The sequence below is a fragment of the Panthera tigris genome, chromosome C1 (assembly GCF_018350195.1).
Source record: "Panthera tigris isolate Pti1 chromosome C1, P.tigris_Pti1_mat1.1, whole genome shotgun sequence".
Taxonomy (NCBI): Eukaryota; Metazoa; Chordata; class Mammalia; order Carnivora; family Felidae; genus Panthera; species Panthera tigris.
The window spans coordinates 14,718,746-14,736,117 of NC_056667.1; the positions used below are offsets into that span (position 1 = coordinate 14,718,746).

The 17,372-nt window shown below is 47.4% G+C and overlaps 1 protein-coding gene across 2 annotated transcripts in view; it reads left to right on the forward strand.

Annotated features, from left to right (window-relative positions):
• VWA5B1 (von Willebrand factor A domain containing 5B1) overlaps positions 1-17,372 on the forward strand; it is a 49,632-nt gene that overhangs the window by 22,479 nt on the left and 9,781 nt on the right. For both annotated transcript variants that reach the window (XM_042996769.1, XM_042996770.1), the window contains 8 exons: positions 2,676-2,786; positions 4,705-4,907; positions 5,367-5,481; positions 8,754-8,939; positions 10,826-11,009; positions 11,966-12,156; positions 15,924-16,125; positions 16,590-16,904. In XM_042996769.1, the coding sequence (XP_042852703.1) occupies positions 2,676-2,786; positions 4,705-4,907; positions 5,367-5,481; positions 8,754-8,939; positions 10,826-11,009; positions 11,966-12,156; positions 15,924-16,125; positions 16,590-16,904 (1,507 nt within the window). The remainder of the gene's footprint in view (positions 1-2,675; positions 2,787-4,704; positions 4,908-5,366; positions 5,482-8,753; positions 8,940-10,825; positions 11,010-11,965; positions 12,157-15,923; positions 16,126-16,589; positions 16,905-17,372) is intronic.

Below are 17,372 nucleotides of genomic sequence, written 5' to 3' on the forward strand. Positions count from 1 at the left end.
TACTGAGAAAAGCTCTCTTCTCTATGTCATTTCTGCTGCATGGCTTAATAGAAAGAGCAATGCTTGGGTTTTGGGATCAGTTCTGCCACTGACCTGCTATGTGGCTTTGGACAAGTGGCTTCTCAACTCTGGGATTCATTTATCCTTTCTGCAAAATGAGCAAGAACGATTAATTCAGGGAGGGCAAACATATGTCACACGTCCCTTTGTTCCTCTCTCCTAAGGCCAGACAGACATCAATAATTGACCATGGCATTTTTTTCTCATGCTGAGCCTGGACTCATTCTCTACACCCTTGTCATCTCAGTGGTCCAGGCTGTTACTACCAGTTAAAGGGAGTCAGTTTATGAGTGGAAATCTATTTCCTGAACTAAAGACCTTTCCAAACTTTACCCTCTAGAATTTTCAGACAATGACTTCCTCTGACTCTCTTCTCAGTCCTTTCCCCCTTTGGAGTCTCCCCTGCTCTCTTTTCCAGTTCAGCTCACTGAGCTCAAGGTCATCTCTCCACAAATGGCTTTGCATTGGCACAATCTATTCTGCTACACATGCCCCTTTTAGAAAAAGGTACAGAAATCACTCAGGCACACGCTCCTTTCCCCACTGACAACGAGGCCATAGGGGGGTTGCTTGGGGCATTAATTGTGTGCCATTAGGTAGACATTTTAGGGAAAACTAGGCTCAGGAAGGTGGGAGAGAATAGAAATCCAAACAGCCACACCAAGGGGGAAAGTTCAGCCAATTTAATTTCCTGCAGCTGGTCTCATTCTTCAGCTGCCACTCGATGCCAAAAACGTGGCTTTAAAAATTCTAATAGGTGTGAGCAGAGACAATCTGTATGGATCAGCAGAGTCTCCCGCTAGCAGGAATATACATTAGTGGCTAATGAAAAAAATAAGCAGATATTGACTTCTTTTGTAGAGAAACAAAATGTATTGACACAGGCAACAAAAAGAGACGGAGAGAACGGTGAAGGTTGATGTTAATGTTTGATGTTTGTGGAGGGGGATGGGAGAGGGGCTGCAGGTCTGTGGAGCCTGCAAGGCTGTATTGCTGTGGAAGTTGCCAAGACAGACTTGCAAGTGCTTCCTTCTGGATTCTGGAATATAACAGTTTGTCTCTCTGTGAAGTCAGCTGAGATCCCTGGGGTGCCATCAATAAACTCCTTGAGGGTGACAGAGAGCCCCTCATTTCTGAGCTCTGTGCCAAGGCAGAGCCAACATGAATAAGGATCTCAGAGCTATGTTTTAAAAGCTGTCTTAGTTTTTGCAATCCAGAGCAACTTCTTAACCCTCTGAGCCTCAGTTTTCTTTTTAATGTTTTTCTTTTTGAGAAAAAGAGGAAGAGAGAGTGGGGGGAGGGGCCAAGAGAGAGGGAGACACAGAATCCGAAGCAGGCTCCAGGCTTTGAACTGTCAGCACAGAGCCTGATGTGGGGCTCAAACTCACGAACTGTGAGATCATGACCTGAGCCAAAGTTGGACGCTTAAATGACTGAGCCACCCAGGTGCCCCTGAGTCTCAGTTTTCTTACCTGTAAAACAGAGGCATTGCTATTAATATGTTTCTCATTGGGGTGGTAATAATAACCATTTACTGAATGTTTACTAAGTGCCAGGCTGAGGCTTAGAGGAGGGACATAACTAACCCAAGGTCAAGTTAGTAATGGGGCAAAAGTGAGATTTAAACCAACATACATCTAACTTCAAAATGTATCTTCTTAACCACTGTGCTGTAATGCATGTTAAAGAGATTAAATGAGATAATTAATAGAAAGTGCTTAGCACAGGATTTGGCACATAGTAATTGCTTGATATTTACCACTGCACTGTTCTATCATCATCATCATTATCAACATCATCATCATCATCATCATCATCATCCCCCGCCCCCACCATCTCTCCACCTTTCTTCTTTGTCATTATTTATTTCAACAGACCTTCATCAAGGTCTCCTGGTGTTGTCTAGTTAAGCAGGTTAGGACTCTACTGTTCACAAACTTCAGAGGCAAGGTGACACATGTTTGAGTTTTTGACTCCACTATTGTCAGAATGCTCATCAATGACTTATCGCACCCCTCTGTGCCTCAATTTTCTCTTGTATAAAAGGGGAATAATGTTGTGCCTGCCTAAAGGGTTATTGCAAAGATTACATACAGTAATGTGTGTTAAGTATCTCCTGGCATTTAACAAATATGAGCTGAAGAGACTGTCCCTAAGAGACTTGTCCCTAGTTAACAGTGGGGAGGGGGCCCATCTGATGCAGAAGGCCCTGGATGAAAGCCAGAAGCCTGTTCCATCAACAGTGTGCCCTGGACCCAGCCACGTGCCTCCCTTAGACATTGATTTTGTTTTTGCAGAAGGGAATGGATATTCTCTGCTCTCCCCAACTCTCAGGGTCAGCAGGAGGTGAAAGGGAACTGGCAAATATAATAGAAGGACTTTGAGAAGTCAGGCTTGCTACACGGGTGAGAAGTTTTATGATGATGGCTTTGGTCCAGCCTCTGGTCTCCCTGTCAGCAAATTTCTAGATCTGAGGGAGAAGGCAATGTTGGGTGCAGGCGGGGGGTGGAAGGCCTGCCTGGAGGCCGCTTCTGGCTGGGATGAGAACACTGGTGTGTGGTGGCAAAGGTCGTAGCTCCTTTCTGAATTCTGAACATCCCTTTCTTGCCTGCCAGGATGCCATGCTGGTGGCTCTTAAGAGCCTCATGCCGGCCTGCCTCTTCAATGTCATTGGGTTTGGATCCACATTTAAGACCCTCTTCCCTTCCAGCCAGACCTACAGTGAGGTAAGGAGGGGGAAGGGCTGGGTCCAGGAGTGGATGGGTGGTGAGGAGCAGAGGAAAAGAAGAAAAAGAAGGAGCAGGTAACCCTGAGGCCAGCCTCAGAAGCCATCCCTCACGTGGCACCTCAGTGATGCCCACAAGCAGAGAACCAGGGAGGCTATCTCTGGGTAGGCCGGTTTCTAACATCTCTTTTTTTTTTTTTTTTAGTTTATTTATTTTAAGAGAGAGAGAGAGAGAGAGAGAGAGAGATCATGCACACATGTGCATGAGTGGGAGAGGGGCAGAGAGAGAATGAGAGAGAGAGAATCCCAAGCAAGCTCCATGCTGGGCTCAATCCCACAACCATGAGATCATAACCTGAGATGACCTGAGCCAAAATCAAGAGCTGGACCCTCAACTGACTGAGCCACCCAGGCGCCCTGTCTCCTCTTGAAAATAAGGAATATTTTAGGCAAAGTGTAGGTGTGCACAAAGAGGGGATACAAGGAAGGGGTGGAGATAGGATATATCCTAGGCCTGCCACTCACTGAAGCCTATGTTTCAAGAGAACGATGGACCCATGCAAGGTTGAGCTAAAGGAGGGAATGGAAAGGGGATTGTGGAGTGAATAGGTGGGGAGGTGGGCTAAGAATAGAACTCACAAGGTTCAAACTACAATTTAGAACAAGAGGGCTGGGGCCCCAGCAGCATGTTCAAAATTGGAGCATATCCTATCCAGACCTAGGAACAGGAAGAAAGAAAGTAAGGGAGGGAGAGGAGAGAGGAAGGAAGAACATTTTTCAGTGAAAAATAACTTTATGGGTTTTTAAAATATTTTTTAAAAATTATATATTGATTGTCCCACAATTTCTAAATCTGGATAATCAAAAAGAAAAAAATCTAAATCTCCCATGATCACATCACAAAAAAAAAGAAAGACCACTGTTATAGGCTTAGTATAAAGCCTTCCAGACCTTGTTCTATGTATTTACACACATTTTTAATAAAGATAGGATTAGACCTGCCACAACACAACAGCCTATCATAAGCATATTTCCGTGCCAGTAACTATTAATCTGCAGCATAATTTAAATGGCTGCCTAGTATTTCACTACACAGGTAAATCAGGACTTACTTAAATAGATCCCTACATTTGGGCATTTAAATTGCTTCCATTTATTTTTCTATTCAGTCATCTTTGTAGCAAAGACTCTGCACCCATCCTTAATGATTCCTTTAGGATAAATCCTTAGTTCTGTTGGTTCAAAAGGGACATATACATTTCAAGACTTTTGCTATACGCCGTTACCCCAATCATGGGAGTTGAAAGCGCATCTTCATGAATCGGGAGCAGGACATCTGATGTCCAGTGAGAATCTGTTCCTGCTGCAGTGACATCCATCTGGTACAGCAGTCCTTGGCCAGTTGAGTTTCACGGTATTGATCCAGGGGAAGGGGAATCTGAAGCCCACGTCGGGGTACTTTGATTTCCTCAAAGCACCATAGGGAGTTAGCATCCCAGGCAGGCCAGGACTCAAGTCTTGAGATTTCTAGTGTAATGTTCTTATATCACTACACCTCCTGCCTTGCTCATCAGAAAAGGACACCTCATTTGTGCTGAGCAGTTGGGGCTTGATATGCTACCTTTTAAGGGGTGTTTATATTTTTAATGAGGAACAAAGAAAGGAGAAAGGTAAGTTAACACACCATCAACAGCATTAGGGCACTGGTAGGGGGTGTTATTGGGCAGAATCACCCCAAATGAGTCGTCATCTATTCCTCCTGTGCACAGACAGGGTTGAAATTGGGAATATGAGTCAATCCAGCGAGACCCAACTAAGATCTAGGGAAACAAAGGACTTATCCTCCAGGGGGCCTGGAGTCTCAGAGCCATATGGTGATCCTGGGGACTACCTTCCCTGCCTGTGGCACTTCCCTGCAGGAGAGCGTGGCCATGGCCTGTGATAACATCCAGAGAATGCGGGCTGACATGGGTGGCACCAATATCCTCTCCCCGCTCAAGTGGATCATCCGGCAGCCAGTGCACCGAGGCCACCCACGGATTCTCTTCCTGATCACGGACGGTGCCATCAACAACACCGGGAAGGTGCTAGAACTGGTGCGAAACCATGCCTTCTCCACCAGGTGGGCACAGGCTGGAGGTCTAGGGCTTGGTTATCCTGGGTGGCCCTGGGCTGGGGGTGGCTGAACCAGGGCATCATGGAAAGTGCCAGAAGGGGAGGAGAGAACTCCCAATTCCTACAGTGCTTTGCGTCCAGGGTGGTGTAGCTGACTTCAGAGTTTGCCTTTTTGCCTCAAGAGGTCAGATGGAATGAGACGCCCACACCTCTGCTTCCAAAGGGCAGCCTCGTCAGAGGAAGTCCTTCCTGCTGCTTTGACTCTGTCCTGGGGTGGGGGTTGATGGGCTATTGTGAATGTCAGTGCCTGCTGCTGGACCTCTTCCTTCACCTTCACCCTCTGCCTGATGTTAGGACCAGCTCTGAGATAGCTCTGCCGGCTCATGCTCTGTCCCTTTCCCCACCAAAGGGACAAAGGTGGCACAGAGGACCAGAAGTAGCAGCCTCTCTCCTCCCCTTCTCCCAGGTGCTATAGCTTTGGAATTGGACCCAACGTGTGCCACAGACTGGTGAAAGGGTTGGCAACTGTGTCCAAGGGCAGTGCTGAGTTTCTGATGGAGGGAGAACGGCTGCAACCCAAGGTGGGCGACAGGGGCTCAGTCTCTTCTGGTGCTGGTACCTCAGGGGTGGAGCCGGAACTTCATTTCATCCAGGTCTGAGCTCCCCGCTAGGCCACACTACACCCCAGTGAGGATCAGAGAGGTGGAGGCCACAGAGCAGGCACCTTCTGGAGCTAGTCCAAGACACTAGATCCACTGGTCTCCAGTCACCGGATCTACGTGCTCCGTCCCCTGGCTGGGCAGGAGAGGGGCTTCTGAAAGTCACTGCCTCTATGGATACGAGTTGTGTTTGGGGTCATTTCTGACCACATTCCTGATGGTGACAAATGGTGGCTCAGAAGAAATCTAAAGGACCCAGAAATCAAGGGGATTATAGTCTTCTCTCCATTTTCTGCACAGTTGGCACAAATAACTCAACCCTTAGAAAAACCCTGTGTCAGCCCAGGTCCTCCAGGAACCAGGGACAGCTCTGGAGTTAAGAGTGAAAGAGGTTCACTGGGGGATAATATCTATGAAAGAGGAAAGAGGAAGAAGCGGGACAGAGCACTCTTCAGCCCATGATGCATTTGCATGCCTGTGAAAGGGAGGAAGGGAAGCAGCATGGAGAAGGGAGAGCCTGACTGCAGGTCTGGCAAGGTCTCAGCAAGGACCCAACAGAGAGCTCTGGAGCAAAGATCTCCCATTAGGTAGTCAGATTAGGCTGAAACATCAGGTCCGCCCTGCTCAGCCATTGCTTCGAGGCTTCCAGGCAGAAGTGTGGTCTTGGCTCAGAAGCTGGAGCATTACATCTGGAGACTATCACCTAACTTCATGCCTTGCTGCAAAGAACACAGTCTTCCTCCGAGGGAGATCTGGGAGTGCGCCTTTATGGCTGCCACAATCCCCAAATCATTTTTCTCCAGCTTTGCAGTACCTTTGAAGAAATCAGCCTAGCTGGTGCTAAACCACAGCTGTCGTTTTTGTTTGTTTTTTAATTTTATTTTTTTTTTAATTTACATCCAAATTAGTGAGCATATAGTGCAACAATGATTTCAGGAGTAGATTCCTTAGTGCCCCTTACCCATTTAGCCCGTCCCCCCTCCCACAACTCCTCCAGCAACCCTCTGTTTGTTCTCCATATTTATGAGTCTCTTCTGTTTTGTCCCCCTCCCCATTTTTATATTATTTTTGTTTCCCTTCCCTTATGTTCATCTGTTTTGTCTCTTAAAGTCCTCATATGAGTGAAGTCATATGATTTTTGTCTGTCTCTGACTAATTTCACTTAGCATAATAGCCTCCAGTTCCATCCACGTAGTTGCAAATGGCAAGATTTCATTCTTTTTGACTGCCGAGTAATACTCCATTGTATGTATATCCCACATCTTCTTTATCCATTCATCCATCGATGGACATTTGGGCTCTTTCCATACTTTGGCTATTGTTGATAGTGTTGCTATAAACACGGGGGTACATGTGTCCCTTCGAAACAGCACACCTGTATCCCTTGGATAAATGCCTAGTAGTGCAATTGCTGGGTCGTAGGGTAGTTCTATTTTTAGTTTTTTGAGGAATCTCCATACTGTTTTCCAGAGTGGCTGTGCCAGCTTGCGTTCCCACCAACAATGCAAAAGAGATCCTCTTTCTCCACATCCTCGCCAACATCTGTTGTTGCCTGAGTTGTTAATGTTAGCCATTCTGACAGGTGTAAGGTGGTATCTCATTGTGGTTTTGATTTGTATTTCCCTGATGATGAGTAATGTTGAGCATTTTTTCATGTGTCGGTTGGCCATCTGGATGTCTTCTTTGGAGAAGTGTCTATTCATGTCTTTTGCCCATTTCTTCACTGGATTATTTGTTTTTGGGGTGTTGAGTTTGATAAGTTCTTTATAGATTTTGGATACTAACCCTTTATCTCACATGTCGTTTGCAAATATCTTCCCCCATTCTGTCAGTTGCCTTTTAGTTTTGCTGATTGTTTCCTTCGCTGTGCAGAAGCTTTTTATTTTGATGAGGTCCCAGTAGTTCATTTTTGCTTTTGTTTCCCTTGCCTCCAGAGACGTGTTAAGTAAGAAGTTGCTGCGACCAAGATCAAAGACGTTTTTGGCTACTTTCTCCTCGTGGATTTTGATGGCTTCCTGTCTTATGTTTAGGTCTTTCATCCATTTTGAGTTTATTTTTGTGTCTGGTGTAAGAAAGTGGTCCAGGTTCATTCTTCTGCATGTCGCTGTCCAGTTTTCCCAGCACCATTTGCTGAAGAGACTGTCTTTACTCCAATGGATATTCTTTCCTGCTTTGTCAAAGATTAGTTGGTTGTATGTTTGTGGGTCCATTTCTGGGTTCTCTATTCTGTTCCAATGATCTGAGTGTCTGTTCTTATGCCAGTACCATACTGTCTTGATGGTTACAGCTTTGTAGTATAGCTTGAAGTCTGGGATTGTGATGCCTCCTGCTTTGGTTTTCTTTTTCAAGATTGCTTTGGCTATTCGGGGTCTTTTTTGGTTCCATACAAATTTTAGGATTATTTGTTCTAGCTCTGTGAAGAATGCCGGTGTTATTTTGATAGGGATTGCATTGAATATATAGATTGCTTTGGATAGTATCGACATTTTAACAATATTTGTTCTTCCTATCCAGGAGCATGGAAACTTTTTCCATTTTTAAAAAAAAAATTTTAACATTTATTTACTTTTTGAGAGACAGAGAGAGACAAAGTGTGAGTGAGGGAGGGGCAAAGAGAGAGGGAATCCCAGATTCCAAAGCAGGCTCCAGGCTCTGAGCTCAACGCAGGGCTCGAACTTACAAACTGCAAGATCATGACCTGAGCTGAAGGCAGATGTTCAACTGACTGAGCCACCCAGGCCACCCCCACAGATGACATGTATTGAACATTTATCATGAGGCAGCTACTTCAAATCCAGTATCTCGCCTAATCCTCCCAATGACGTTGAGAGTTGAAAATTACTAACTCACTTTACCAGTAGGGAAACTGAGGCCCAGGGAGGCAAATTAACTTGCTCAAGATCACTCTCCAGTCCACGCTTTGACACAAGCTTCCTGTGGGCCCTGGGCTAGTCACAACCTTACTTTGGGTCTTGGGTTTTCCCATTATAATATGCTAGGCTTAGAGGAGCATTCTGGTAGTTTAAGAAGCTCAGAGGCATGTTCACTGTTGGACAAGCCACCCAAAGCCCACTGTGTCTTATCTGCTCACACCCTCTCGTGTTCATACCCACACGATCTTTGTGGGTGCTCCTCATATGTGCATGTCCCTGCTCACGCATGCTTCCAACCTGTGTTCTGACTCTGCCCAACAGATGATCAAATCCCTGAAGAAGGCTATGGCCCCAGTCCTGAGTGATGTAACTGTGGAGTGGGTCTTCCCTGAGACCACCGAGGTCCTAATCTCACCTGTCAGCACCAGCTGCCTCTTCCCTGGAGAGCGGCTGGTGGGGTATGGCATTGTGTGTGATGCCTCCTTATACATCTCCCATCCCAGATATGTAAGTATCTTAGACATTCCAGAACCTTGCCCACAACGCCATCCTTAGCTGGAAAGACTACTGGGAACTAGGAACTAATTGGATCTGGTGTTTACAGTTGTGGGGCATGGTGGCCAGGCCAAGGGCATGTGGTCATGATGACATTGCTTGGCTAAGTGCTGTCTTCGCAATACGTGGTTCTTAAGATCCCCTGCAGCAGAAAACTTGGGGTAACGTGCTTAAAATGCAGACTCCAACCTCCAACCTGGGCCTACTGAATCAAAGTCTTTGAGGGTAAGGCCTAGGAACCTATATTTTATATAATCTCCTCAAGGTGATTTTGATAAACAATTCATTTCAGAATAACTGCGTTCAGGTTTCTTTCCCCAAACACTCTATTCAGGTCATGTCTCCTCAGATGAGTTTGTGTTTTATTTGCATGGATAATTCTCTTGTATGTGGTGACAGACGTGAGATAAAAGTGAGGAATGTCTATAAGGAAGGTGGAGTTCATGTTAAAATGTGGGAGATTGCCCGAGAAGCTATTTCCCCATCCATCTTCCCTCTTTAGTGAGTCTCTCCTCTCCTGCTTGAAGGATTTGTCCTCTTGTTTTATTTTTAAGCAGGAGTCACAAACTCATTGCCTAGAGGGATTGTGCAGGTATAAAATGATTGAAATGAACTTATAAAAATAAAAGGGAAAACGCCATGAAGGATAGCAGTGATCACTGAGTCCATAGAAAGGCCATAAGGAGTGATAAGGAATATGGCAAATTGGACAGCATGCACCCATCTAAATTGGGTGGTCCCCTACCCAGCTCTAACAAACTGTTCCCATGCAGGAATGTGGGCTCTGTGTTAAATGTGTTTTCAGTCTTACAAGAGAAGTTAGAATTTTATGTGCAATTTCCAGATTTTAGAATGTTATAGAATCTCCTAAGAATCGTGGTCAGGGTAATGGTTAATGTGTTGTGGAGAGCAGGGCATTCAAATGCAGGGAGAAGTTGGTCAGTCTTTGAACAGTATAGACCCTTCTCGGAGGTCTGGAGGCAGCAGATCACCAGCAGACCCTACCACTAGAAGGGACCATCAAATCCCTTCCCTTTCCTTACTCATGAGAATGGCAAAGTTTTCTCCCACTCTTACCAAAGCTGTTGGGTAAGGGTACCCTTGTATATCGTGGTGGAAACATGACTTTTCCCCCTGGAAAGCAATCTAGAAATACCTAATGAAATTTGAAATACATAACTTTTCAGCCCAGAAATCCCTCCTAAGAATCTAACACATAGAAATAAAAGTGATGTAATGGATTCGTGCCCAAGGATTCACCGTAGCAATTTTTTATGGCGGCAAAAATAAATGGCCACAAAGTGAATGCTTAAAAATAAAGGGTGGGAGAATATTTATTCAGTCAATTGTTAAAAAGAATAGTTGATATGCAGGATTTCCAAAATGTTTTAAGTGCAAAATTCAAGATACTGATAAATGTAAGTAATACAGTCCAGCTTTGGTAGAATAAAAGTGACCCTCCAAAGCCTTTATGTTTTATATATATATATATTTATATCATGGAGAATGGAATGGAAGGAACAGATGGTTCATTCTGTTAATTTTGATGACCTATTTGGAGACAGCAGTGGCATTTAGAATGACATTTTTAAACATGTTTCAATAAATAAGATAATTAAAAATATAAATAGTATAAATGATATGGAGAGCCAATGCCATTCACCATCTCTTAAACAGAAGTCTGCCTAAACAAATCAAGCAAGCGAAAAGCTTTCCTGTTATTCCAGATCTTCAAAGATGGAATGTCCATCACCTCCTGTCACACGCTTGCTGCCCTGAACATGTTCTTTCCGACACCTAGCCTCACTCTCTGCCCTCTTCTCTCTCCCTCCCTCCAGGACAAAAGGAGACGATACAGCATGTTGCACTCTCAAGAGTCCAGCAGCTCTGTCTTCTACCACTCACAGGACGAGGGGCCCAGCCCAGACAGCAGGGACTGTGTCAGGGGCATGGGCGCACCCTGCAGCCCAAGGCAGCCCAAAGATGCCCAGCTGTCCACCGGAGACTCCATCGCCAATCTTGGTTAGCCTGTGCTCCACTCTCTCTTCCAGGGAGGCCATGGTTGCTACATTTTACTGAGCAGTTACTATGTGCTAAGCTGTTTTATACAAACAATCTCACTGCAGCTGTGCAGATGAGTACTGCTCTCCCTATCTGCAGATGATGAAACGGAGGCTTGGCGACTTTAAGCAATTTGGCCAAATCATGAAACTTGAAAGAGGGGGAGAGTACAAACAAAGGGTCTAAGAGCTGTCTGGACCCAAAGCTTCTTTATGGTGTTAATTTCTGGTCCTAGGTATTTATTTACTTACTTACTTACTTACTTACTTTGGTGGGGGGGGGGGGGGCTCAAGTGAGCAAGGGTGGAGAGAGAGAGAATCACACGAGGGGCAGAGAAAGAGAAGGGATCACTTACTAAGGCTAGGCTACCCAGCACAGATCTGGGAAACAAAGATACCCCAAATGTGGACTCCTGTCCTTCAGAAGCTCTCTGCCTAGTGAAACAGATACAACTGGCCCTAACTCTGATAGAAGTAGAGTGACAGGGACCACAGGAAAGTTTAACAAGCTGTGAGGGTCCCAAGGAAAGACACATCGGTAGAGGATATCAACAAAGACATAATGAGGGCACTGATTCTTAGAAGCGGGAAGAGAGGAGATTCCAGGCAGCAGAAATGGACCTGAGATGTGGAAGTGTGACACCTAGAAAACACATACACAACTGATTACTCATCTGGCATATTTGGAGCACATAATACATTGAAAAATGAGCAGAAAGGACAGTAGCTGGGTAGATGGATTGGGACCAGATTAGGCAAGGCTTTAAATGCCAGGTGAGCCGAGACACCTGCAAATCTTTCACCAGGCAAGAGGTAGAAAATGCAAGATGTTTCTAAGCAGGAAAGGAGCATACAAGCCCCTCTCTCCTTCCCCACTGTTCTCCACCCTGACGGCTCCCCTGTCACCACCCTACCCAGGTCTGGACTTCTCCCAGCGACGGCGGGCATATAGCACCAACCAGATCACCAACCACAAGCCTTCCCCAAGGGCCACCACAGCCAGCGACCCCACAGTGCCTGCCAGGAGATACCCACTGCGGAAAGCCAAGCCGCAGGATCTCACCAACCAGACCAGCACAGAGGCATCGTGGTGGCAGATTGATCTGCAGGTACCGAGCAGGGCAAGTTGGAGCTGGGGGAGACCATAGATGGGGAGAGAACTGTGTGTCCTGCTTCAGCCACAAGGATGGGGCCTTTTCTGCCACATCCTATTCTGCCAAACAAGTCACTTCCTCTTCATTTTTCTGGATCTTCACCTGCCTGACCCCCTTTCTAATAATGGTACCCATTGGCCAGTGACATCACTCATTCCGTGTACACAAACACCTCCCAGCCAGCAGGGAGCATCGAGCGGGTGGGGGAGCTGACCGCCCCCACTCTGTACAGATGTGGAAATTGAGGGCCAGAAAGGTAAAGTGACTTATCCAGGGTCACATAGCCAGTCGGGGGACTGCGACCCAGGACCCTCTCCCTACAAAGCCCCTGCTTCCCTCCCTCCATCGCACTGCACCTTCTGCAAATCCCAAGTGTTGCACATTCACCCCTGGCAGAGATCATCGCAGAGTTAGAGCCAGAGCAGGACCAGTCGCCCGCCATTCAGCTAGACCAGAGTGTCTCCACCTCAGCACTATGACACGATAATTCTTTGTGGCAGATGCTGTCCTGTGTTTTGTAGAATGTTTGGCAGCAGCCCTGGCCTCTACCAACTGAAATGCACCCCCAATCACCATAACCAAAAGCAGTCACTGCCAAATCCCCCTGGGGAAGAGGGTAGAGTCACCAGAGAAACACTGTCTTAAACCAGCTTGGGGTTTCTTATTATCTGCATGCCTTTCTCCCATTTTCTTAGGAATGGGTTTCATGTAGCTTTGTCATCATTAGGTCCTGGTTCCATAAAAGCAGCCGTTAACTTCTCCCATGCCACCCACCGCCCCCTCCATCCCCGCCCCTCCGTAAGCTCCTGCCCTCCCCCTCCCCCCCGGGGCAGAGACTCGGCCACCTAGGCCCTTCTCTGTGCTTAGCCAGTTGGAAGACACTACCCTTGGACTCAGGCAGACTCTGCTCCTTAAGCATGTTGCTTACCCTCTCTGAGCCCTGATTTTCCCTTCTGTGAAATGGGGAGAATAGCTTGTGCAGATGATTGAGCTAATAACAGCCATCAACAGATTTTTTTGAGAGCCAACTGTAGTGGAAGGCTCTTGCAGGCAATGGCTGATAAGAGATGAAGTGCCCTGGAGCAGCAGCTGGTATGCAGTAGGTGTCCCTTAGATGCACCTCTAGCTGGTGAGAGCTCTGGGCAGCTTAGCATCTGCTCCCTCCTGCTTGCTTCTGGCCCACCTTTGCTCGTCTCTCCCTGAGCCCCTGCTTGGCTTCTCCAGTCTGACTCTCCCCAACATGCTGGTACAAACGCACACACCTGCATATGCAAGCACACACATGTACACACACCCTGCAGCCTCTGGCTGGGTGAAGGACTGCATCTTAGACCAATCTGTTACCATGGAAGCTGTAGCAGCGTCTGTTTCTTGCTGTGGCTGTGATGTTGGGGCAGGGGTGAGGGGAATCCCAGTCTGTCATGGGAGAGGGGGACTAAGGATCCCTTGGGACCCAGCAGCCCTGACTGGGTACCAGCTCCCATCAGGGCCATCCTAACAATGACCGACGGTCCTTTCCTTCTCCCACACCCTTGTACTGTCCCCAGCCCCAGAGGAGATGGGAAGGAGGATCCCGGCCCCTGCCCTAAGGAGTCCCCATCTAATGGAGAGGCACAGTCCTCTTCTCAGTAAATACTTGATAGAGATGAGGAAGATTCCATGGTTAACTGTTGGCCTTAAAACCTAAGAGGCGCTTTCTCTGTTTCACCTTGTAAGTGCCTTTGGCCCCTCCCAATCCGCTCCCCCTACCAAGCATAGCAAGTTTCCCGGACGCACAAAATTCATTTTTAATTAATACTCTTTAATTAGAGAAGTACTACACATTCAGAGTTTACAATAAAAACCCTCAAACAGTGCAGTCAGATATAAAGTAAAACTAAAATCAGCCCTTCCTTGTGCCCAAACCCACTGGATTTTCAGTGTTTCCTTTCAGAAATACTACAAAGACACCCACACACACACACACACACACACACACACACACACATGTTTTGAAGAATCACATTATAAATCTCCAATCTATCCAATTATTATTGGATCTCTCCAAAGTCCATAAGTAAATCTCTGATTTACTTTGTTAATGTCTTTTTTTTTTTTAGTTTATTTATTTATTTTGAGGCAGAAAGAGAGAGAGAACGAGTGGAGGAGAGGGGGTGGGGACAGAGGATCTGAAGCGGGCTCTGTGCTGACAGCAGAGAGCCCAACATGGTGCTTAAACTTAGGAGCAGTGAAATCATGAGTCAAGCCGAAGTCGGGCGTTTAACTGGAAGAGCCATCCAGGTGCCTCTTTTTAATTCACTTTTCTGTATACAGTAAAGTGTACAATTCTTGGTGAATTGTTCTGTGACTTTTGACAAACGCATAGTCCTGTAACTATCTCCACAATCAAAACACCGAACAGTTGCAAGTTACTTTTTTAAAATATGTTTGATCTCGGACAGCTTCCCACGTTGGTAGGAAGAGATCTGCCACTTTGATTTCTGGGTTGTGTGGCGTTCCATTGTATGGATCGACCATAATAACTTATTTGTCAACCCCTATTGATGCACGTTTTTGACAGGGTCCAGATTTTTCACTTTTACAAGCAATACTGCAACAAATCTACAGTACGTGCACGTAGATATCTGCATCCTTGTGTATTCCACAGAATTAAATTTCTGAAAATGGAATTGTTGGGTCAAAGGAGTCTGTGCACATTTCATGTTGATAGCACACTGCTAAAGGTTCCTCCCACAGGCGTGCACCAGTTTATACACACATCGACAGTCCAAGAGAGAGACCCTACCCTGTCTCCCCAATTAGCCACAATGTGCGTCATCAAATGTTTAAGTATTTGCCAATCTGGAAAACGGAAAAAAATCATAACTTATTTTAATTTAGAGCAATGCTCACGAAGCAGAACATTTCTTCATGGGTTTATTTGATACATTTTGAATTGCCTGTAGATACCCTGAACCCACATTCTACCTCTGCCCTCCTGCCCCAGTGATTTACAAGCGCTTTTTCTTGAAAATGATCTTTGTCATGCATGTTGCAAATATATTTCCCAGTTTATCCCTTGCCTTTTGATGTTTTTTTTTTTTTTGTACCAGCGCAAGAACAGACAGATTAAACGCACAAAACAGAAGAGAAAGTCCAGAAATAAAACCAAATGTACATGAGAGCTTTGACAGGAGAGAGGCAGGGAACTGATAAACCCTAGAAACTGAATGAATGGACCATATTCAGGAAGCAGTGTTGAGATCTGTACTACTCAGAAAATCAAGGAAAAGGCTGGTTTCTATTTCTTGACACCAAAATAAATTTCATGTGAATCAAAGATTTAAGCAAACAAAAATAAATCATAAAAATTCCAGAAGAGTTTTTCTGAGTGGGAAAGACCTTTTAAGCATGACATATGAGAAGACATAAGGAAAATGCTGATAATTTTAGCCTCCTCCCAACACACACACAAAGTTTTAAACTTTATGGCAAAAAAAAAAAAAGTGGATTTAGAATATTATCCATGGTATGTGATTTTCCATGATTTTCCATGCTTTGGGCTTTATCCATGCTTTGGGATTGTTTGTGTTGATGGTTCCTCATGGGTAGTAGAGAGTAGGTTATTTGTCCTTGGGAACCGCAGGAGCTGAAGTGCCCAGGGAAAGAGCTGTGGCTAGGGGTGGAGGGAAGAGGGCAGCCACCAGGAGCTCAGCCTCCTCCCTTCCCTCTTGCACTCCTAGCCCTTGCTCAACAGCGGTCCGGACCTGAGCCAGGGCCCCAAACTCCGAGGCCCAGGTGCCCGCAGGCCGTCTCTGCTGCCCCAAGGCTGCCAGCCCAGCCTGCCCTCCAGCCAGGAGACCCAGACCTGGAGCCCCATGAAAGAGCCCGATCTTGGGTTTAACCTGAAGCCTGCTTCAGACAGCCGTAGCCCTGGGGACCTGGGTAAGTGCCTGCAGGGTCCAGGACCTGACTGGGGACAAGAAGGAATCCTTCACCTTCAGATGATAGGACTGATGGCAAATGCCTTCCTCTGTGCCCTTGAGGGAGAAGGATCCGATATTGCCCATCCCTGCCAGAGAACCTCACTCTCCCAATCAACCTAGCCCTTGGGCTGGCTGTGAGGATCCCAGATGTCCCTGAGGCTGCATTCTTGCCGCCCAAGTGTCCCCACACCATTCTATCTGGCCACCTCAAGTACTGGATTCCTGGGAGTTGGGTCTGCCCCATTTTGGGGAGAAGCCATACCCTCCAGCTGTCCGAGGGAAGGAATTCTGTGTTCCTTGAGGTGGGGAGGGTCGGGGGAAGACAGTACTTGCTTAGGGATGTCTGCGCCTTGGGGAGGAATGATGTCCCTAGGGATTGACCCTCCGTGCCCCAGCTCAGAGCACTTGTCCCTCCACTCGCAGAACCGTCCCATCACCCTTCCACCTTCGAGACCGAGACGTCCTCAGACTGGGAACCCCTGGCCGAGTCCGAGGATCGTGTCAGTCCCAGCAGGCCCCCTACCCCAGCCCCGGTGCTGGGCAAGGCCGTGGTCAAGGGCCTGCGCGACAGCCAACGTTTGCAGTGGGAAGTGAGCTTTGAGCTGGGGCCCCCCGGCCCGGAGAGGGGAGGGGCACACGAGGCCGACCTGTGGAGCGAGACCTTCCACCACCTGGCGGCCCGCGCCATCATCCGCGACTTCGAGCAGCTGGCGGAGCGCGAGAACGAGATCGAGCAAGGTGAGCCCCACGGCCTGCGCACTCCTATCTGCCCTCCCGGAGCCCCTCCTCTCAGCCCCGCCCAATGCCCATCCCACTCCTCCCACCATGATCCGCCCCCTCCCCGCAGCCCCGCCCAATGCCCATCCCACGCTTCCCACCATGATCCGCCCCCTCCCCGCAGCCCCGCCCAATGCCCATCCCACGCTTCCCACCATGATCCGCCCCCTCCCAGCTGCTGCGTTCGGCCCCTCCCCACAGCCCCGCCCAATGCCCCGTCGCCCTCCCGGCCCACCCACCCGGAGATCTGCTCCCTTCCCCTGGCTTCAGGTGCCATTGTCTTCCCACAGCTGCCATTGTCTATGCTCCACCTCTTCTCCCTACACTGCAGCCTCCAAGTGCCTCTCCTCTCCCCCAACCCCCCAGCCCTCCCTCCACCTCCCCCCGCCCACACACACACAGCCAGGTGTTCCATCCTCTCCTGATCAG